This window comes from Cnephaeus nilssonii (genome assembly GCF_951640355.1).
Source record: "Cnephaeus nilssonii genome assembly, chromosome: 2".
NCBI lineage: Eukaryota > Metazoa > Chordata > Mammalia > Chiroptera > Vespertilionidae > Cnephaeus > Cnephaeus nilssonii.
This window is the reverse complement of record NC_137073.1, coordinates 61,791,602-61,816,195: the sequence shown is the minus strand read 5'-3', so window position 1 is coordinate 61,816,195 and position 24,594 is coordinate 61,791,602. Positions and strand designations below refer to the sequence as shown.

At 37.1% G+C, this 24,594-nt stretch overlaps 1 protein-coding gene across 17 annotated transcripts in view; it reads right to left on the bottom strand.

Moving 5' to 3' along the window:
* Positions 1–24,594, bottom strand: part of MCTP1 (multiple C2 and transmembrane domain containing 1) — a gene marked incomplete at both ends in the record, with an annotated part of 442,947 nt that overhangs the window by 191,423 nt on the left and 226,930 nt on the right. For 7 of the 17 annotated variants that reach the window (XM_079799013.1, XM_079799014.1, XM_079799016.1 and 4 more), the window contains 2 exons: positions 8,457–8,587; positions 12,003–12,173. The exons of 1 other annotated variant lie outside the window; for it this stretch is intronic. In XM_079799013.1, the coding sequence (XP_079655139.1) occupies positions 8,457–8,587; positions 12,003–12,173 (302 nt within the window). Of the gene's footprint in view, positions 1–8,456; positions 8,588–12,002; positions 12,174–17,086; positions 17,165–21,542; positions 21,603–24,594 lie in introns of all 17 variants that reach the window. 9 more of the 17 variants (XM_079799000.1, XM_079799009.1, XM_079799010.1 and 6 more) reach the window with 4 other exon arrangements.

The window sequence follows — 24,594 nt, the reverse complement described above, 5'->3', positions numbered from 1 at the left end:
CTAGGGAAAAAGCTGTAAGTTATTGCTCTTATAAGATAATAAAGTAAGAAAAATTTACAAATTGAATTTTTAAAACTCTGAAACCAATAATATTTAAATTAGCATTATAATTTATAGGGAGGATTATGCTTTTCTGCTACAACTACATTTTCTATGTTGAGTGTACTCATAGAAATAGTCTCAGGTCCTGTCCTATATTTAATGTTTCAGAATTTTGACTTTAATCCTTCTGATGGAGAAAATGTCTATTTATACAAATACATTGGACAAAAGAGTATTAATGACTTCAAGGCTCTTTTTGCTAGTTGAGGTTATGCATATCTCCTATTCATCTAAAAACTGTGCTCAGGAGAAATCCTCTGATGCAATTTTAAGTGAAATTCTCTACATTGCCTGTCCACATGTGGCCACGTAGGTGCCCCTGCTGAGCAATCAGCTGTGTCTCTGAAACCAGGACACAGTGGCCAGCCCAGTAACATATCACCTTACATTGCTTCCTAGTCTTCCCTGCCTCACGTTTTCTCCTCTCACTCTGTGGCTGGACTGTACATCCCAATTAAGTATCAGCACTTAATCACTGCCTCAAACTCTGTTTATAGGGAACATGGGCTAGGCAAAAACCATTGGTATCATTCAGTCCCCTTAGTTACAGATGTCTAACACGCAAACCTGCCCCTGTCCCCGCCCCCCCCCCCCCCCCCCCCGCCAGCTTCCTACCTCTTGTGAAATATCCTGAGCAAGGTAACAGCGCCCTCCACAGCCTGCCATCAGCTAGTGTGTCACTTGCTGACTCGCTCCTTAAACCATTCCAGACAGCTTGTAATTCTTTCACCATCCATGCTAGGGCTCAACTGTTTCTTTGTGTTTGGACAAGACAACCGTTCTAGCTAGCTTGGCTTCACTAATTTTTACTAATTCTCATTTCAATAACCTGCAGTTGTCTTTTCCTGTCAATATCCTGAGACAGCTGGAGGGTAGGCACCTAGCACAGCACCTGGAACATAGTTGCCGCTCTGTAAGTATTAAAGTACTTACACACAAGGAGGTGAAATTGCAGAGGCTAAAATTTACCCAGGGCAGAGTGGCAGAGTAGAACTGGCATTTAATGCACTCACTTTACCACTCCTATATTGTCTTCCTAGAAAGATTTCTTTCCAACACTTATTTCACTCACTCATTCATTCATTCACTCACTATTTATTAAGTACTTGAGATGTCAGGTCTCTGTTAGGTTTAGGGAATCAGTTTTTTGTAAGCCTTCTAGTTTCTCACATCCTAATTTTCAGAACTACCACAGAGTGTGTTGTAGTTTTATCACATATGCCTTATTAGTTTGATATTGAAAAATTACAAAACTTACTATATGTACTGAACCCAACTTATCAATTAATCAATCAATAGAAGAATTGAAACAAAGTCAAAACTGAAGATCCCAGAGCTACTGTAATCTGTAATCATAAATGGGGAAATTGAGACTCAGAGAGATTAAGTGATGGCAAGAAATCAAACTACATTTCCTGTCTCCCATAGGAAAGCTTAAAGTTCTTTGCACTTTTAGAAAAAAATCTATGTATTTATTTAGCCACATGAATATTTATTTGGTGACATATTCCCCTACGAGTCCAAGGAGAGAAATTTCAGTGTTTCTATCACCTTTTTCCTCCCCTGTCATTTTATCTGCCATGCCTGAGCTAGTGGCCGATGATATTCCTATCAGAAACAATAGTCTTGTGCAACCTGGATACTAATTACATGTGTGAGACCACTGGGGTGCAGGTGATACCGTTGTTATTAGCTAGTTATTAATAATAGGAAAGGAGCAGACGGGGAAGCCAAACACTATACACATATCCTTTGGGCTGCTTCCTCAGAAAGCTGCAACTTTGCACTCCCCAGGGAACCACTGGCCTATTCCCAGCAGCAAAACACTGGGAGAAGGGATCCAACAAAAGGAAGATGGACACATGTCCAGTAAAGTTGGAATGACATAGGGAAGCTACTTGTCTGTCCGTCACACCTGGGAACAAAGATCATTGGCATGGCAGAATGGGCATGGCCACTGCAAGCACATAAAAGTTGGGATTGCATAATCTCCTGAACAAAGAAATTCTTTCTTGTTGCTCTCTTGTTGCTCTTGTGGGTCATGACTCTTGTGCTCTTGGCTCGCTCTTGGCTTCCTTGCATTCGCCCATGTTTCCTCCATCGCCGTGTGAACTTGCAGACCCCACATGCAATGGACTGATGGACTGCAGCGAGCAAACACAAATTAAGCTAGCCTGATGCTGTATTGGACTGTGCAAACATGGATGAGAAATTCTGGGCACTGGCTTTGTTTTTAGCCCTGCTAAAGGCAAAATGGGACTTCTTCCTGGTAGGGCTGATGGAAACGAAACCTTGGAAACTCAGGGGTTTGATCCACAGAACTAAAGCTTTCTATTATATCGCATCCTCCCGTGTGAGTCTCAGAAAAATTATTTTTCTTAGGATATCGCAAGAAATTCATCCCCACTGGCAACCTCTCCCTTCCGTTAACAGAGGACGTAAATGTTAGACCTATTTGGATTTTTAAATAATTTAAAAATAGGAGAGGAATCAAATTTTATAAATATTTTATACATGCATTAACACAGGTGGCCCACACATCGGATATGTCGCATATGGCCTGCAAGTATTTTGAGGGGAAAGTAGGAGCTGCATAACCTGGAGGGGTTGCCAGTGGCCCTTTATTTGCTGACTTGCTTTCACTAAATTGCAGTTCACATAGTATGCCCTGGTAAGTGAAATTACAGATTAGGTAATCTAAATGGAACTGAACGAATCTTCACAAAACGGACACCACTTGCTTTAAGAGATCCCAGTAAATAAACTGTGGAGAGAAGAGAGCACTAACTGAACAAGCACAAGTGAACAGAATGATAAACAAGAATATGCAGGGCTGGCGCTTCCAGCGGAGCTCCCTGTCAGCCACCTTCCGACTCACACGCCCAAGGTGCCGCAATCGCGTCTGAAGGAATTCAGCCAAGACAAGTCAAAATTATCCCGAAGAATATTAGCAATAGAAATGTCCATCTACTCTCGCTGACAATGAACTGCTATGGGTATGTTGTGCCTAGAAGTATTAGCTAATCATATTATGAAGCCATCATGATTAGAAAGACATTTAAAAACAAAGCCTTCAGAATAAAAACACAAGCCTTTATAGAATTTCTTTGGTGGGGGTTATTTTTAAGAACATATTTTATATAATTTTGACCAAATTTAACAATAAAACTATGAAGCTTTTTCTTAAGATTTCTTAGTATATGGGGACTATGGGGTGTTCCCCAGGATGTATACACATAGTTTGAATAATTATAAAGGCAGTGTTTATTAAAATACATTTCATTTTCAAAATTGAGCTATCAGATGTTAATGTGTAAATACATTTTTTGGGACACCCTGTATTTTATATTAGTAAAAATAATAATACATGATATGTTATAAAATCTTAGAAATCAATACAATACCTAGTTCCTTGGGATTTTGCAGTATAAAGAATTCAATATGTAACTGTTAAAAGTGTTTTCAAGTTTCACAATTATGCAGTTTTTATGCCATCTCTGACACTATAAAAGGCTAATGCTGTTGTCACCTTCCTCCTGTCAGAGGTTGTCACTGTTCAATCATCTTTTAGGCGCATTGCCTTATCAGAGCATTCTCCTGTAAGCTTGTGAAATTTCCCATTCAGTGACTCAAAGATAAACTATTTAATATACACTTTGGAAACTTTGCCCCTTGTATAAGAAATATTGCAGTGAGTATAAACTTTCTAAGAAAATCTTGAAGAAAAAATAGTAACCCACAAAAGCAAGTAGATTAAAATCTTCATATATTTGGTTTAGGTTGAGTTTCTGAAAAATGAAGAGGAACATCAATGACAAACTCCATTCTTTACTTAAATATTGTCTATCTTCCTAATGAAATATTTTACTCAATCCCTAGTAAGAAAAATGGTGAAATATCATGATTTTGTCAAAGAACTCTCTTCAGTATGGAACTTTCTGATGATCTATCTATGTGCTTTCAAATTAATAATGCATCAGGACTATTCCTGCCCCTTTTTACGTGGGAAGTAAAAGAATCATTGTAGTACTGCTATCACAAATAAGAAACATTGCAAATCAGAATCTATAGAGTGTTTAAGGTTCAAATGCATTGACCTTCAACTTTTGGAAAACATTAATTTGGTTAATATCCAACATCAAATGCTGTTTTCCCCATTTGCCGCACTACACGTGAATACACCAGTGAGTGCACCTGCACACCCCACATTTCTCTCTTTCAGCCTTAAGTACGCAGGTACAGATTTAGTTTGATGATTGTAGAATTTTAAAGCATTTGTTTTTCACCCACAAGTTGCCCATTTGGAAGAAGTTCTTCTTATCCTATATCATTAATAAAAATTTTGTTGACATAGAGCTCTCTACTCAAGCTTACATCTTGGATGTCATGGGCAGCCTCAGCCCTGATAACAATGCAACAAATAAAGTCAGTAGCAATTCACTAACCTAAAATATATGTACCCCAAATCAATGCCAGTTTACAGATAAACAAATATTTTGCACACTAATAAATAATGCTATAAATCTTGCTATATTGGATCGCAAATAGCTCCAACTGGATAAAATTGCTTGGCACGGGATTCCTTATTCTGCATGTTCATAAAAACAACTTGTTTCTGACAGCACTCATTCTTGGCAATTTACCACAGCTGTCAGCAGCCAATTTGTTCAGATTACTGCTCTGCATAAAAGTGCAACAATCGTGAGGATTTATTAGCTGATTATCGTAAAGGTGGCAGTCCGTCTTGCCTGCCAAAATGCAGGTGATCAGAAAGTTAAATAATTACCTGCAGATTAACATTATTTCACCTTCACTTGACATCTGTAGTTCAGTGACAGGCAGAATTTGCTGTTTAAACTTGCAGTATGATGTACACAACCCAAGCTGGTTTACTGACTACTCGGCATTTTATTGAGCACTTAAGTGCTTCAGAACATTCTGAATATAAAACCAAGGTGAAAGGAGCATGGGCTTTAGAGTCAGGAGTCCTGGAGTTGAGTCTCACATCATCCAGTTTCAAAAAACTAGGCAACCTTTAAACCTCTAGCTGCCTCACTTTGTGCATCTGGAAAATTGTTGTATGAACCATCCTCATTATTGCCTAATGTTGAGCTAATGGATGCAATTGTGCCCTTTTAACAACCAGAGGGCATTAACTGCCTAGATATCATAATGATACAAAAGTTATGATATATGTATCTTGATAAAAGTATAGGCTACTTTTTTTTTCAAAAAATAATTCAGTACTTTTTAAGTATAAAGATTACTCAGGCACTTTCACATTTTAACTCATCAATTCTCCCCTTTTATATTCAAATATCTTTCCTCAATTATACCAAAACTTTGTACCTTCCACTAAGGCATGTTGTTCTAACTGCCTTTTCATTAATATTGGGTATCATATTGTGTATTTATTTAGAGAAGGAAGAACCATAATTTTGAGTATTAAATCAAGCTTCAGATATTTACATTAAAGTTCGACAATTGTTTATTGAGTACCTATTATGTGCCAAATACTTTCCTAGGCATCAAAGATGCCACATTGGACAAAACACTCAAAATCCTCATGGAACAAAACTCACATAGAGCATACATTCTAGTGATGGGAAATAGAAGATAACATAAATAAAATGCACAGTATGTCAAGTGGTGCTTCTTTAATTGAGAAAACAAAGCAGGATAGGGGAGAGGGAATATCTAGAAAAAGGGTTTTCAATTTTAAATAGATTTGGTATGCATGCCTCCCTGACATGAAATTTGTGCACAGACCTAATGGCAGGTGGACACCTGAAGAGTCTTACAGACAGAGGGAAGAGTCCTGAGGTGAGAGAATGTTCAGTGTGCTTGAGAAATAGCAAAGAGGCTAGCACAGCTCAAAGAGAGTAGGGAACAGGATAGCAGAAGTTCAGGGTAGAGGGGTCACAGAGCCAGACCATGAAGAGCATTATGAACTACCGGGAAGAGGAGTTAAATGATTTTACATATGTTATGTGGAATAAAAGTAATAAGATTAAGATAGCAAATTGCATGTGACAGTCATTCTAATTGTCTTTATTTTTTAAATATATATTTTTAATTGATTTCAGAGAAGAAGGGAGAGGGAGAGAGAAACATCAATGATGAAAGATAATCATTGATTGGCTGCCTCCTGCATGCCCCACACTGGGGATCGGCCCACAACCTGTGCATGTGCCCTGACTGGGAATCGAACTGTGACCTCCTGGTTCATAGGTCAATGCTCAACAACCGAGCCACACCCACTGGACTATAATTATCTTTTGATCACTAAATATAGCTAAGGTTGTTACAAATTATGAAAGTGAATTAATTATTCAAGGAAAAGCTAGATAATATCTACTTGAAAAAGCTCACAGTATATTGAGGGAGACAAATATAGACATCTTACCTAATAATAAAGAAACATGTAAATTGACCATACCTCTGCTACCCCCACAGCCAATAAGAGTGAGTATGCAAATTAACCCAACAAAGATGGTGGTTAATTTGCATACATACCTGGGTCCTGGGAACCTCCTTGGCACCCAGGTCACTCCCAGCCGGCCATCGGAGGGGCGGGGGGGCTCCCTTCCCAAGCCTAAAGCCTCGGGTGGAGGCTTTAGGCTTGGGAAGGGGCTGAGCCTACGATCGGAGGGGCAGGGGGCCCCCTTCCCAAGCCTAAAGCCTGGGCGGCCTGAGCTGGCGATCAGAGGGGTGGGGCAGGGGCCGAGCCTGGGATCAGAGGGAAGGGGAAAAAAATCAATGAAAACATATCCTCAGGTGAGGATAAAAAGAAAAATAAAGAAATGCATATACTATGAAAGACACATCTTGAAAATGCCTCAAGAAAGTTGTCATTTTTTCATGGTGAAGGGACTGGAGTTTTTGTTGATGAAAATACCTTGCTGGCTGCGGTGACTGGCAGTGGCTGCAGCAGCGGGGTGATGGGGCTGGCGCCTTCCCCTGATCAGCCCAGTCGCCTCCCACAAAGGGAGGCCAGACTGCGGCTTAGGTCCACTCCCAACGGGGAGCAGGCCTAAGCCATCAGTAGGACATCCCCTGAGGGCTCCCAGTATGTGAGAGGGGGCAGGCTGGGCTGAGGGACCCCTCCCCAGTGCACAAATTTCGTGCACCGGGCCCCTAGTATAATTATAATAAAATGTACTTAATATTAACAACTGTATATAGCTACTTAAACTGGTGGTTAAGTAGAGAACAAGATAAAATTTAAGAAAAATCTGAGAATAGTGTTTCACTAGAGGAAAAAAAATATGCAACAAAGGCCTGCCCTTTTAAAAGGATTGAAATGTAACATACTATTCAGTTACAGTGGTGTTTTTCTCATTTCATCTTATAAGCTAAATATTAAAGGTTAAAGAAAGCTAATCTTTGACCTCTCACTTTAAAATCCTGTGTAGGAAACCATATAGATCAGAATCACACACACACACACACACACACACACACACACACACATGCACGCGCACACACACAGATAGATATGTTGGGTTGGATACTGTTTTTGCTTTTCTAGCATAAAATTCTGTTTATTAGTATGCATGCAGTTCTTCAGGCTGTATGTTTACAGACTTGGAATCATGTGAACCACAATGAGAAAAGAATTTACTGAACTAACAGATTCTTCTATACAGCATCCTGTATTTCAGTATTGGCAGGTTTCAATGTTTTGCTATAAAGACACATATAAAACTATCAAGAAATATAAAAATATGCTTTGAATGTGAGAAAACAATTCATGTAACCAAGCAGGCATTCAAAGTGACTCTGTCTTTGTGCAGAAATGTCACGTAAGCCTCAGAATAGTCCTTTCTTCACTGCGTTATCAGATTAACATGGATCTGCCCCACTTAGCACTTCCTTCACTAAAACTTGGGAACTCTACCAATTTATGAACTCGTAGGAGATTATAAAGACTCTTTGCCTTGTAAGGACTTTTAGGAAACAATGCATTTTATGGTCACAATATGCTTTATGAAAAGTAATATAATCTCAGATCACTTTACAGACTATGAATATGCTCTTTGTTCCTTTAAGTATCTTATATCAAGTGAGATTCCTCTTTCTCAACTCCCATAACTTTTACGCACAATGTTTCTGACATCTGGAGAAAATTTCTGGATATCAAATTTGGATCGCCTGTCCATCAACTGGTCAAAACTGCCACCTACTGGTCAGTTTTCAAACCTAGTTTTCAGTTCACCCAAGCACAGCCTTACCATAAAATCCCTTCTTTCAAAACAGTCAGGATCATTTACAATAACCAGAATTAAAGCAAATATCATTTTAACAAAATTCTACCCCCTTAGGGTGAACCAAAAATATCAAATTGCACAAACCTGCCAATAAAATCATCTCTTTTCCCAGCATCTTTGTCCCATGCAGTAATATCGATAATTCCCCCTCTTTCTTCATAGAGATGAAAATCAAATTGTTCTCTCCACTGAGGATTCAAAGTTTTGGGCATAATCTGCAAAACCAAAAAAGTCATTATTGTTTCACCCATATCAGTCTTTAATACAATGTAACTTGAGACATTAAATCAAACTTTAGGTACTGTCTAGAAAAGCATGTAAGTGTGAGATTTGAACAAAAGCTTCCAGAAATACTGAAAATGAGCCATTAAAGATCACTAGCATCTTTATTGCATATTGTCTGACAGGACCCTGAAGGATGTGTCCTGAAAACCAAAGTCACCCCCTCATCATCATGAATAACAGCTGAGAGATATGTATTACAAAGAAAAGGCAAAAACATAGTCTATAAGTGAAATAGCTCACTCTGACACTAGCATTTATTTTACATTACCAGCTAATGCACAAAGATATAACTGATAGTCTGTTATCCTATATAATAAAAGGCCAGCCACCATAAGTGTAATGACCAGAAAGACCAGAGACCAGAACCACCATGGCCCCTCACTGGGCTGGCCCTGCCCTCAAGCAAGCAGGTAGGGGTGATTAGGCAGGCAGACCAGCTGTTAGGGGTGATCAGGTAGGTAGGCAAGTGGTTAGGGGCAATCAGGTAGGCAGACGGCCCCTCACTGGGCTGGCCCCACTCCCAAGCAAGCAGTTAGGGGCGATCAGGCAGGCATGCAGAGTGGTTAGGGTGATCAGGTAGGCAGACCAGCAGTTAGGGGTGATCAGGTAGGCAAGCAAGTGGTTAGGGGAGATCAGGTAGGCAGGCCAGCGGTTAGGGGCAATCAGGCAGGTAGAAGGCCCCTCGCAGGGCTGGCCCCGCCCCCCAGCAAGCAGTTAGGGGCGATCAGGTAGGCAGAGGGCCTCTGGCAGGGCTGGCCTCGCCCCCCAGCAAAGAAAGAGGGAGGCTCAGGTCACCAGAGGCGACTCTGTGGCAGGTGTGTGGCCGGCCAGCAATCGCCCTGCAGAGGGAGGCCCAGGCCAGGCAAGCCATCGCACCCCACACCTGTCGCCTGCAGAGGGAGGCCACCGTTGGCAGGGGAGGGAGGTCAGCACTGCACAGATGGCAAGCAATGGCAGCAGCGGGGGTGGGACCAGCTGCCTGCAGCTGGGGGAAGGAAAGCCCTGATAGACCCTGGTCTCAGGCCAGGCCTAGGAACCCTACCCGAGGGGTCCCAGATTGTGAGAGGGTGCAGGCTGGGCTGAGGGACCCTCCCAAGTGCCATGAATTTTCGTGCACCAGGCCTCTAGTTTTATAATAAAAAAAGATGACAATTCCCAGGGTTTCTTTTATTTCCTTACTCTCCTATACATGGGAATTCTTGAGCTGAATACATAAAAAAATAATAATGTTCTATGGGAACAGGAGGAAAAACAAGTAGCTTTGGGGTGTCCAGGTAAACTCATATCTTCGAATTAGAGCATTGATGTATCATCTCCATTTTATATATGGAAAAACCAAGACCTGGAGATGAAGTGACCCATCCTAGGTCATTCCGTTTTAGTATCTAGACTCTAGCTCAAGTCTTTCATTAGAGCTTCAGATCTCTTTCCCCCAAACAATATGCCAGAAATGTTTGTGAGTTAATATGAATATGTGTGTACTGTATATAATCTCCATGTTGCACATACAAGAAAGATATCTGAAGTGCAATTTTGTAACTTCAAGTATTCAGATAAGACACTGGGTGGAATCAATGAATCAGGTGACCCATACTGATTTGCTTTGAAACTCCATTCCCCATTGGGTTAAACAACATTCATATTTGTTTCCCTATGCTTTCATTTTAGCAGGAGGGCATGTGGTGGCCTTTTTTCTTTTTAATGTATGGGAGACAGATCTTCTGATGTGAAGACTTTGAAAGCAATGAAGTATGTTATGTGCAAAGGTAATGCAAATGAATCACAATTTTTAAAGTTCATCATCTGAAATTAACCAGCAATAGATCGTGGGAAGAAAGAGCAAAGAGCGACACGTGTCCATAGCCTGGTTTCATATTTCATACTTAAAGAGCAGAACTATAAAAATAAGTAATGTTGTAAGCCCACCAGAACATGGAAATGATGGTAATTGATAAAGGGCAAGAAAGATGTGGCCATAGGTACCTATTTTTGGAATCAGTCATTCCTTTAAAACATGTGATTAAGCCCATGGCAGGAAAAACTATGGCACTGGGTGGATGCTATGATAATTCAAGTGACTCATCACTGGGATCGGATGAATGCCTATGATATTTTGGGGAGTGGTCTATCTTACTTATTTGGCCACAAAGTGCCTAAATTTTCAGTTTTCTTTTTAAGGATTGTCCTTCCTATCTGGTTTCCTTCGGGTCAGAAACGATGCCCTCCCCTTCCATGGGGGCACTCAGTAAGGTGACTGACCAGCACGCTGGCAGTTTTCACTACCGCAGACAAGTGAGCTCTGTGATATCTCTAACTACTGACGAAACTTCCCGGGCCAGAAGGAACCTCGTTAGGCTGTTTATCAAAACTTCCTGAAAATAGTGACGTCAAGGCCAAGATATTCCCATGGAGTAGAATGCGATTTTTAATACGAGATGGATGTGATCATTTGTCCCAAGCTGTCTATGAAGCTGGTCATTAAAGAGGCTGAAATTGAATACAACAACAGATAAGACACGTGCCCCAAACATAACTATGACCTTTGCTAATTATTATTCCTCCTCTCATTAATATAACAATATGATTATTTAATATATTATTACTACTAATATAATTGGTATTACACAATGTACTTATTACTACTGACGCTATTCTTCCTCTTCCTTCTGCTGCTTCCACTTATTATTTATTATGGGTAAGGCAGTGTTCCAAGCCTTTTACATGTATAACATATTTGTTCATTCTTCTCAATAATTTTATTAAGTAGGCACTATTTTAATTCTCATGTTTACAGATGGGGAAATGAGGGCATATAGAGGCAAAGGTACTTGCCCATTTCTCACTGCTAGTAGTCACAGAGGGAATTTTGACTCTTTGTTTTCTAAATAAATTTTAAAACAATTTTCAATCTGCACTGGTGAAAATCAGTTTGAATAAAATGACTTAGAGTACTCTGCACAGATTTTTATGGCATGTAAAATGATGCCTTTGTAGCACTGATACTAGTACTAGTTGCAATAATGAGAGCAGCCAATACTCTTTGAACACTTTATGTGCCAGGCATTGACTTAGGGTTGTTGCAGCCTTCTTTTTTTGAAAGATAGTTCCTATGTTTATTCCTGTGTTATAAATGAAGAAATTCAGACATAGTGAAGTTAAGTAGCTTACCCAAGGTCACACAGCACATAAAGTAAGAGATGCAATATAATTACTGGTCTTGTTTGCTGACATGATGTTCAAAGAAGTTCTGTAAAGCATTTTTTAAAAGTTTTCATCTTCCAAAGCATAGCTATTAACTAACCACTGCTTTCCAAATACTGCCAGGAACACAAAGAGACATGTCACCTTGCTCTTATACTTCTGATGCCCAAGCCGGAACTTCACGTAGGGGTCACTCAACCCATTTGAATCCATGGCCTTGAGGTCTCGCCCCTCAATCAACGTGATACTGACTATTCCTCGCCAAAGATGTGATTTTCTGTGTACATCTGACAGACGTAAACTTTGGGTCTGAAACTTTTGGCAAAAGAAAAGAGAGTTAGCTTATTGTGTTTTAAACCAAAATATCTCATTTGGCATTACCATTTCCAAAGAGAGTTAGCTTATTGTGTTTTACACCAAAACACCTCATTTGGCATTACCATTTCCAATGTTGTAACAATTTTTCAAAAATAAAAATGAGGTAGTTATAAATTTTAAATAAAAATAATTTATGGATTATTTATTAATTATGCAATTATTAATAATATATTATCATCTCATGATAAATTTAAGATTATGTAAAAATGGTGAGTGCTCAAAATAAAGTCTAATTTTTCAACTCCTTATATTACAAGCTGTAGGTACTTCAAGAATACCAAGAGAACATTTACAAGTATCAAATATGCCTGTGTCAAAATTAACATAAAATAAATATAAATATGAAGGCCCTCATCCACACTGTGATATTAATTTTTAATAATTTATGGATTTTAATATCTTTTTTTTCATGTTACAAATGGATTTTACAGGTGTTTTTAAGTTGTAAGGTTAGTTGTAAGTTCTAGTCACTTTTAAAAGTCTTTATTGCCATATTGAGAGTTTCAGCTCAGTAAAGAAGTATTTAAGGTACCATAAAAGACAAAATCAATATATCCACCCAAAATGTCTTGCCTATGTTTGAAACTTGCAATACAAATTTTAAAAATTACATATGTGACTTATATTGGCAGGTATAGTATGTTTATTTCTCATTCTAGTATTTAAATATTTTCTTTAATGATTGTTATTATCCTCAATTCCGAGTCACAATATTCAAGTCAGTGAAACAAATCTGAAGTTTTGAAAATTAACAAGTCTACTAAAGATGGATATCTGTTCTCTTTGAATTAAACAGCACATAAAATAAGCCAGAGAAAGTGGCTATATGTTAAAATATTTACAATCTGGATTCAGTAACACAGAGACTGCTATTTCTTTCATATTGTCAAGTGTGTTTTCTTCACTCATCGTCTTTTCATGAAAAAATTCAACTTTTCTCTCAACTTCAAATTATTCCACTTCTAAATTATGAATTAGCTCCATTTTTGTCCTAATTTCTTCTATGTTAACATTATAATGTTATAGCCTATTTTGTAAAACTCCCACTTTGAATACCTATTTTTATTCTACATCATAGTAATGCCAGACATTTTTATCTGTCATCATCAAAAGTCATGCATTTCAAGGGGCTTTTATTAGGAAAATGAAAACTACATTCTTTAAAAGATAATACTTTTAATATTTGAACATTTCAATGGAGAGCTTTCTAAAGCACATTATATACTTCCCTACCTTGGTGATCAGCAAATTTTGAACATTGGTTCTGCCTTATTGATAGCAATGTGGAACTTGGCCTCTACATTCCTCACCTCTGTGAGCTCCAAGAGCAGTGCTCCACTGAGTTCTGAAGTGCAACGCAGGTTTCATGGGGCACCTTTAACTTCCACAGGACTCCATGCCCATTTCACCTATAGCCCCACTGCTCCCATCTGTTTTACACATTGGATTGTCTTTGAATCGAGGATTTCTCAGATTAATATAATTGTTCAGAATTAATTGCACCAAGCGATCTTCAAGGTTTTTTTTTTTAGTTCTAAGATTTCATACTCATTATTATTATACTAGTAGCCCTGTGCATGAATCCATGCGCCAGTAGCTCACTGCTGCCCTCCAGTAGCTCTCCATCTGCTGCCCCGCCCTCCTGTAGCTCCCTCTGCACCCCTCACAGCTTGCTGCCCTGCCCCCTTCTGTAGCTCTCTGCCCCACCCTCCTGCTGATCGGTGATCTGGTTGTTACACGGTTGGTCGTTACACTTCACAGCGTAACAACCATTTGCATATTACATCTTTATTATGTAGGATAATGAAGCAATACACTTCAGGGTCTGTCTGTCTTTCTGTCTGTCTGTCTATTCACCCATCCACTTCTACTACAGTTGAGACTGACTCTGACAGTGGACTTTAAAGGACAGATTCTAAACACTGGGTCTGAAATTTTTGTTAAAAAATAAGAGTGGCAAAGAAGGAAAGAAGAAAAACCATTTTTTAGCAAGCAAGAAGAAATAATTATCTTAGCGAAGACCAAGGAATTGATAACTACCCATTTACAGAGAGTTTTAGAATTTAAAAGTGCATATGTGTACATTGTGTCCTATGGTTTCCACTAAAATCCTATGAAGCAGGAAGGCAAAGACTGCTATTCCCAATTTACTGATGAGGAATTAGATGTACAAGAAGTTGACTTATGGGGTGGAAAGGACAAATAATGCTTTCCATGGGATCCTTCATGCTTTCCTAGAAAAAAATATTTATTTGGCTAATAAATAGAGCATATGTGACTCCAGCATTTCTGACCTTTATTCCTGAGCCTCTCCCAATATTGGTCTTTAGGATAGAGACTCTCTCCTAGGTTTAAAAGTAATCATTTAAGTATAAGGTTGCTAAAAGATCAGTCCCCAGTTTAATGAGTTGAATATATTTGAAATTCCAGGCTAGATTTTCCTACGTGGTTAATACATGAAATCACCTTCTACAGCATTATTATATAAGCACATGTATTCATACTTACAATATTCCAGCTGATGAATATATTTAATGACACTTTCTATGCACTCTAGAAGCAGAAGCCATACATAGCACTCAGTAAAATAACAGTGGGTACAGTCTAGGTTGCACTGCATCTTCAGTCAGCAAGGCTAAGTTAGGTTCTTGAATGGTACCATGTCTGAAACCCTTATTTGCATGCTCCTCCTCCCATTTTCACATGAGAACAAGAACTTGACATGGAGTGGGAAGGACAAAGAATGCTTTCCATGGGATTCTTCATGTTTCCACAGAAATAAGATGAACTTAATGAAGGCTTTACCTACTGTCATTCGTTGTTACAAATGCTTTTCTGTAACCTGGAAGAACATTTCCTAAACGACTTGGGGAGCTAAGAGGGAGGAGTAGAGAGAATATTTCTATACAAAAACAGGGCTACTGAATGTGGAGGTTAACTTGGTCTCTGTAAAAGGTTTAAAGAACAAAAACGGGTGGGGCTCCAAAGACACACTAATCAGATATCATTTTTAAAAGTGATTTTTCCTTCTTCAATTCTCTTTGTTTAAATGGTACTCTTTTAAAAAGAAACTCCATTAATGTAGCTATGATTTGATTAACTGCATAGTCATGAAACAGATAAGTAGTTAGTCTAAGTGGAAGAACTTGAAATAAAATTATAAGGTAAAGGGGGAAGAGATAAAGTTAGACTACCAACAGTAAAAAAGGTAAGTGCTTAAAATACATATGCACATGCATCTTTCTAGCACTTTCTGACTATGTAACTTGGCATGCTTTCTTATCTATGGTTTTCCAGACTGTACTCCACGGCCCCAAGTGTACTAAGAGAGCAATTCTGTGTGTGTTAGGGGTAATGGTGGTTGGGGAGGGTGTGTGTATGTGTTTGAGGGGCCTGCATAGAAAAAAATATATTCCATAAACAAAGATTTAACCTGCTTAAGATAGCAATTTATTACTTTTACTTTTTTTTTTTTTAGTTGAACTTTTGGAGAGCTCATCAAAGGGGTGGAGACAAGTAGAATTCCAAAACGAAAGAAAGAAAAACCTTTGAGAACCACTAGGTCTCCAAGGTGCCTTTGAGTCACTTGCTGCTCTGTTTAGGTTCCTTCCCCTGCACAGTAGTTCTCCGAGTGTAGTCCACTGACCAATGGCATCAGTGTCACTTGGAAACTTGTTAGAAATTCAGATTCTTTAGTCCCCTCTCAGACCAACTGGATCCAAAGCTCTGGGAACGGGGCTCACATTCCGGCTGCTCCTGCCCTCACTCAGGAGGTTCTGACCCATGTTCAGTGTGAGAACTGCTGCGTTAGAAGTTCTAAGGTGTATGCTCACTGGCCTTCTCCTATGTTCTCATAACTATAATTAATCACTATGATTATAAAGTTATCCACTCACTGGCATGGATATGATGCATGCTAATTAAAGACCTTCTTTAGTCCTGTTTCTGAATTTACTGGTTAGGAAAGCATATTGATCGGGATATGTGGAAGGTTTACAGAGCGAAGTAGGGACCTACTGAAAAACTAGGTGAAGTTTGTTTATTATTTCCTTCCTTTGTTAATGTTTTTTTTTCTCTCGCATAAAATACATCAATATAACACATATTAATTGAAATATTGACCAGTCAACCAAAAATTACTTATTGAGTAGCTAAAGGGCAAGGAGCGTTAAACAAATACAGCATGTCCCTGGATAAAATTAACATATTACAGCTGGTACTTACTAATAGTTACTTAAGATACTGTTTTCAACTATGCCCTTGTTGAAATAGAGTTCTATTTGAGGAGGGAAAGAAAAGAATAAAATGGAAGACCAATCTAGCTTCAAAGCAAAGAACCAGCTCTGCAAAAGGAAGAAATAATCTTCAGATTTTTAAAGCAGTAGTCCCCAAGTTTTAGTAGGCCATTTGTTGAAATCACGGGGTCTGACCCTCCTGGACGAGAATCAGTTTCTGTGGAGCAGAGTCACATGTATATTTCCAACATGTGACCCACGTGACTCCCACACACAGCAGTGAGACATCCTCTCTCAAAGGAATATTCATCCCCGTTCAGACTTCATAAAGGGTATCAGGATGCCAGGCAACAAAATACATTTCAAAGTCTGAGTCAATGAGTCAATGATATTTACCTTTAGTAGGATTTTAGAATTAGTGAGCTGGCACTTTAAAGAGAATATTCGTTTATGTATATTATTCCTTGAAAAGAAATACATGACTTCAATTCCTAATTATATGCGTAGAAGAGGTGAGGATAGGGAATGGGTTTTCAGAATAGTCCGCTGGGCATGAGAATTCACAGCTCATGCAAGCTCAGAAAATAAATAAATAAACGGAATGGTGGAACTTACTTGTGCATTTTGGTAATAAGCACTCTGAAGCTCTGCTCTGCAGAAGCCCAGCACAGGGAAAGCAGGCCTGCCGCACGTCTGGATGGAAATGAACGATCAGAGCTGTACGGGAAAGCTTTGTGCTCCTAGCAACACCTCATTTCAATCGGAGGTTAGCATTACTCGTCAAAAAACATTATTTGAAAACAATATTTATTTGCTTCTTAAATCACTGTCAGAAAAATGTCTTCTAGCAAAATGAAGATAAATGCCAATGCAATGATATAGTTTCCAGCCACTATTTTCTTTAGTAGCAAAATGCTGCAGTGGTCAAGAACATAAAGGGCAGAGATTATATGGTGATGCATCCCGCTTGGGTGGTTTCTGGTGGTCGTTAATAGGTGTAGCAGAAAAAGAAACAGCAAAATAAATCATGGAAAAAATCATTTTCACAAGTCTGCCACTTCAAAAAGTTTTGGAGACTGTTTCCAATAATATATTTTGTTTCCAATGTCAAAAAAGTGATAAGGTGGAGGAGGGGGGGCATAAATGATGATGGAAAAAAAACATAATATATGTAATATATACACACACATATATACTTATGTACACACACATATATACTTATATATGTGTGTATAACACACACATATATACTTATATATGTGTGTAACATACATATACACTTATATATGTATATATTTTTAATAAAGTGATAAAGCTCTAGAAGAATAATTGTTACATGAACAGAAAAAAAGCTATGACAATGTTAACTGTTCCCACATGCTAATATTTTGTAATGATTGAAGAGATATCTCTAAAATAACAGAAATTTTGCTCCACATAACACTTGCCTTTGCTACTAAAAAAACAACCCAAAAGTCCCTTCACTGCTATAACCAAGAGCAGCAAGAGATGGATTAAGATACAGATGAACATCAAGAAATATTGAGTTAAAAGTTTGTATTAAATGACTTCTAGAACAACTAGACATTTCCAAACAATAGTATGATAAGATGAGAGTTATCAGGTTTAATAACATCAAAAGAAAGGATTAGATTAGACCAGTCTGAAAGATAGATTAGATCATACAGAAAGAAATAAACTTGTACTGAGCAGCTATTATGTGCTGGAGTTTTCATGCTCCAGTATTTTTCATGACAAGTATTTTTAAGGTAAAAAAAAAAAAAGGAGGCACAGAGAAGATACCCTACTCAAAGCCAAATGGCTACCGATTGGCAAAGCTGAAATTTGAATCTGTGGTTGCTGATACTTAATTGATTCTCTTTTCCCACTATATCTTATTTTTTAGACAGAGCCTAAATTCATGATACAAAAGAAAGAAACTAATTTATACAGGAACTGTTGAGATATTTTGACTTACATTTAAATGAAATACATTCTTGGGTATTAATTATTGAGAAAGGCTAATCAGAGGCTTAGAAGAAGTAAAAGTCAGCAGGTGGTAATAACTGTAGCATATAATGTTTAGTAAAGCTTTTGAGCATTAACTATATTCCATAAGAAATTATAGCCCAATGTCTATTAATTAGGTAGTGAAGTTTTAGAATCTTGCATATAAATTGAGAACACATATATTCCAATTCTAGTTAATAAATTTTATTAATTCCATTTATTGAAAAACTGAATTGCTAGTATCAGGAGGTATCCTATTGTTCTAGATCCTGATTAAAAAAAAAGATCAAAACAAAAAAATCTATTTAGACTTAACATGTGGCTAAAGGAACACTCAACTATACTAATCTCCAGAAATGTGGAAATAATCTTTGGCTTTTGTTATTCTGGATTTTTATTACCTGCACACAACCTAATCCTTCCAAATGAGACCCAGACACGGTGAATCTGGAATGAAAGACCTTGCTTGTGTCTTTACAATAGCTGTGTGCGGAGTCAGCCCTTTCCTCTATTTTTAGCACAGAGAGTGCACATGCTTTTATTTAATTAAATGATTCGCTGAGACACTACAAAGAAAAGATAATGTCAGCCTAGAATGACTGTTTTGTGCTGCAATGCCTGGAGTGTGGAGCAATTATTAGCTCAATACCAAGGCACAGGCATGTTCTGTCTTTTCCTTTTCCTGCTGAGTTTATTCCCGTGAATTGCACCTGGATGATGAAGTTCAACAAGTAGATTTGCTCTACAGCCATCCACCCTCTCAAAGCACGATTGCCTTTACAGAAATCCCTCCCAGTGCTTTGTGCAGCCTAGTTTGAAGTGTCTCATCTAATAATAGAGCTTCAATCCCTTTTTTTCTTAGAAGATGATTCCCTGACACTATAATCCTTAGAGAAATTCTCCTGGTTTTTATCCTTAGAGTTTCTTTCCTATTTCTATTGCTTCTTGATACAATTTACAGTGTCAGGAAGGTATTTATGTTTACTTCAAATGTTTTAACTGCCCTCCCTAAAGTTAATTGTGGCCAAACAAAAGTTCTTAATCTTTTATTATATTTGCCCCAAATATACACTAATAAAAATCATCATATGTTATAATGTTGTTGGTTTGCAAAAGTAATCTATCAGTTTTCACTAATAATATGGTAAAAAGCAATAAATTCTAGGTTTGACTTACAGAGACTTGGTCATTGATTTGGTAAAATGGGACCTCAAACATTAGCTACATCATAGCCCTCAAACACATCCATCCATTGGGGGCTTAAGAAGCATGGAGAAGGTTCATATAATGCAAGAAGAATTTGAAAGGGTGTCAGTAAAGACAAACAAAGAGGCAACTCAATTTATACATCACATATTTATTCATCATCAACCCCAAAAGGAACTCTTCTGCTTTAAATCTTCACCAAAACATTTATTTCTATGACATTTAGAGAGAAAAACGTTGGTCCTGATCATACCATCTAGGTACTTCAGGGCAATGGACTCACTTCTCTGGGCCTTAGTTTCCTCATTGATAAAATAAATGAGTCCTAAAGGTTCAGCTTTTATGATTCAATTTGTCACTTATTTTCAGGAAAAAAGGACATTGGATCACTATACCTAAGATAAAAAAATAGCTACCTTCTAAATGTGCGTATTTCTTAATCTAAAATAAGATAGTTCAAGAGATTGAGAAAGGTTAATAAAGAATACTTAAGGATGAAAACAACCAAATGGGAAGAACTGATAAGTGGAAGGCTCCTTTGGAAGTAGCAAAGTGGAAAGAAGATGTTGAAAGGGAAATCCTTAAAAAGTATCAATTATGGAGTTGGTCCTGATGACAAGTCTTCATTCATAATAATCAGTCTGCACATTTGATGCATAAAGACCAAACTCCATGCAGAATGCCCCTGAATTCTGCTCTCTTGGCAAAGGAGTATGCCATATGAATTCACCATATTTGTGGGTCTTAAGAAAACAAAGACAAATGTTTGAAAAAAATCCATTTTCTATTAAGGGTAATGGGACGATTCAAAAGGAATTATTATTATTTTAGCAAAGATACAGAATTACATCAGTGAAGGCAGCCAGCAGTAGACTGAAAGGGAATGAAGAGGCTGTAATAATTAAAATAAGCTCACAACAATAAAAGGTTGTAAAGAAAACATGTGTGTGAAAGGTACAGATAATGAATAGATGTGGCTTATTCTTGCTCACTGGTCAAGTCAGTGCATGACTTAATCTAGTACCTGCCAGTCATCCTAAGAGATACCACAACAAATCTTAATATTCAAAAAAGAGAAAGGTAGTTCTCAGTCATGAGCAGTTAAAGAGCCAAAAAAAGAAAATGGCAAAGCCCTACCAGTGTAGCATTTTCACTGCAATATCTATTGCTAAGAGAGTCATGTACCAAGTGTGAATTTTCAAAGAGAAAAACTCTTGCAAGCAAAATCATAAATGCGTTAGTAATAAATCATATTGTGCACAATGCAGGATTATAGTAGAGAAAAAAGGATGAGAGTTCATTATGTTTAAGTCATGAAAGAGTAAATAATGTTAAATTGCAATGGCATTTAAAACAAATTCTCTGTGGAATTTTCATTTTTTTCTTTATTTAAATCAAAAGCAGAGTTGGTGTTTTCTAATTGATAAGATTTTTTCAAAAAAAGAACACCAATTATCTAGTATGTATATAATATAAAATTACTGTAATAGAAGAAAATTTTCTCAAACAGATGAAACAGATTTTAAAAGAAGGGTTAAGACCCTAAATGGACCATTTAGACCACACCATCATATTCCTGTAAGGTCCGTGGGCCTCTAAGCTGTTAAAAATTTGGGATAAACTTGGTCCCACAAGGAAGTGACTTCAAGCAATATATTAAACATATGAAGTTCTTTTACAAATGAATAAATAAATCAGTCATATGAATGACTTAAAATCAAAGTTAATAAAGAAGGCAAATGAATACATTTGAGAGCCTATTTTAAAAAGTAAATTTCTTAGTTCATATTTAACTTTTAAAATTACTATTTAGAACCAAAAATCAAGATTTTTAATAAAAAGATTCAGACATTACCCTCCAAAAGAAAGACTTCACAGAGAAATAAGATCCAACCACTTCACTGTTTGAGAGTTCCTAAAAATAAACAAATATTTAGCTAAATTTTGAGGTGCTTTTGAGAATACTTTATTAGCCCAACAAAATCAAAACAAATAAAAACCCCAATTTAAAAAACAAAACAAAACAAAAAACAAAATTATATATTCTAAGTACACTTTGGGTCTTTATAAACTGTAAATTTTCTTCCCTTGAATAAATTAAAGCTTTTCTTATTCATGTCTGATATCAATAGTAGTTAAGTAGAGGATTATTTCTGTAATTTTTTAAAAGTCTACTTACCTCTTAAGTCTCAATTGTTGATTAATGTATCTGAAAGTCTAACATTTTACTTTAAAAAGAACTGTTTAAACATATTTTAAGAATTTGAAATAAGCTGGATAATATCTGTTCCTGTTTACAAAACAACATAACACTATAGACATTCAGAATGTTTTTAAAGAATAATAGCAGAAATCTTTCTTATAAGCACACACCTAGTCAAATTTGGTTTAATTTTTTACTAAATCTTCCTAGTTTTATTATATATGTATATATAATATAAATGACTTAGTTAACTTGAGCTTTCCAAAAATAAATTTAAAAAGAAATGAATGCTGAGAAAGGTGGTTACTGGGTTGTAAACAAAGCAGTGTATTCATGTTGGGCATTTTATTATTTAATCCTGAGATTTTATAATGTGAAACCAATTCAACTCTAGAAAATAAAAAAAACATAGTTACTTACTTTTAAACACAAAATTTAAATTACATGCACCCTTTAAACTTTAATGCTGTTTCTGGATGTCAATTACAGTAAATTAAGGGGAAATTGTGATAGTTATGGGAAAGTATCAACCTTTGACATAGTGATGAATAGGAAGCAGTTTTGTAACTTATTTGATTATTCCATGATTTTGTGTTAGCAACTAAGATTGTAGTGGTCCAGCCCCTCAAATGATGCCTCATGCATAGTAGATGCTCAATAAATATTTGTTGACTATTAATCACTTGGAGTTTCATTTGGGTGAGGATATATATTCCTTCCAAATGTAATACCAAAACTTATATCCTTTATAATAAAAACCTAATATGCTAAGTGTCCAGTCGTGCAGTTGGCCATTCAACCAATCAAAGCGTAATATGCTAATGATATGCTAAGGCCGCTCAACTGCTCACTATGACATGCACTGACCACCAGGGGACAGACAGTCAACCAGTCGACCAGTCACTATGACGTGCACTGACCACCAGGGGGCAGACATTCCAACTGGTAGGTTAGTTTGCTGCTGGGGTCCAACTGATCGGGACTGAGCAAGATGGGCCAGATATGCTCTGGAGCCCTCCCGCGGTCCCTCCCCAGCCCTGATTGTGCAGGGTGGGGTCCCTCGGTCTGGCCTGCACCCTCTCGCAATTCGGGACCCCTCAGGGGATGTCAGAGAGCCGGTTTCTGCCCGATTCCACAGGCCAGGCCAAGGGACCCCACTGGTGCATGAATTCATGCACTGGGCTTCTAGTCAGAAAATAATAATGAACTAGACTATGTTAGAATGTGCATCAATGTAAATAATTTAAGTTTAAAAGTAGAATGATATCAGAGATCATCTATACAATCTACCTATGCTTTTTACATGAAATCTATTTCTTGAAACTAATTACTTGCATAGGGTTTGGACAGGTAGCATGATTAATGTCAGAGGTCATAGGGAAAAAATCTTTAGATTAAGACATTGTTTTACTATCACTACAGAGTTATAATTCATTTACATTTACAAGCATGGTTCTCATTTGTCACACTTAGCACATTGTCACATCAGTTTCTGAAAAAAATCCTTAAGGAATATACTTATATTTGGACATTGGGGCATAAACCTTAGGTGAAATGGCTGCTGTCTTTTTTGGTGCTATACTATTGTTTAACTCAAAAACCTTATTCTGATTTTTAGAAAACATGCATGTTTTCTTTTTTATTGCCCATTCTTTTCTTACTTTGATTCTCAGTTCTTTTAAAATTAAGCAGCATGGTTAACAACATGTGGAAAAAATTTCAAGTATCACATTCAAGAAATTATTGCTTGAAGTCTCCTTACACAAATACTTTCCTCAGAATCAATAATAAAGGCTGTGAAACTAGCAGTAACTTTTATCTTAATGTAAAATGTGTTAAGGTTCCTTAAATGTGAAAGTCTTGGCTCTAGACTCAAGATATTTACAACAAATAAGACAACAATTTATAATTACTGTAAATTCATTTAAGTATCAGGTGCTCTAAGGTGACTAATATTGAAACTTCACCAACTCCATACTTTCCATTCTTCCTCAAATCAATACAGAGGATAACAACCTAAATATGTGACTGGTATAAAAACAGCAAAATGAGATCGATGAATTTGGGGGCAGTTTAATGATCAGGATTTTTTAAATTTTAGGAGTTTAATTAATTGAGGTAAAAATAGATTCTTTTATAATAGAAATGTTCATGCTATTTGCCCTTTGTTCATTGCTGCATTTTAGAATCTGAATCTCAGAAGCCTTCATTATGAGATTGACTTTACAGCATTTTAAAATAACATAAATTTAGAAGCATAAATAGTGACAAAGTGAGGATTTAAAAAAGAATTTTATTCTTCCTTCAAAAACATATAAGCATCTCATTTTTTCAAATACGTATACAGAATACTTTGAAATGAGGCACCAAAGGAAAGCCAATTTTGGTCACTCACAGTTGAGAGGGTCAATGACCAAGAAAGTTTCTATTTTTTGCAGTTTTTAAAATATTACCTATTTATTATCAGTATGTGAGGTTTTTGTAGAAAGGGACTGATAATTGTTAAATAATGACTTTTTTTTTTTTTTTTTACTATGGCTGACTGTGTGAGATACTTAAAAATGTGTTAATTTGTTTCTCTACCATTTCTTAAATTAAAGCACTTAGAGGTTTTCACTGATGCATTTTTAATGTGTCATCCAAGGTGTCAGGTTTAACTATGCCCTGCAGACTTACGGAGTTGAAAGTATTCTCTAGTTTAAAT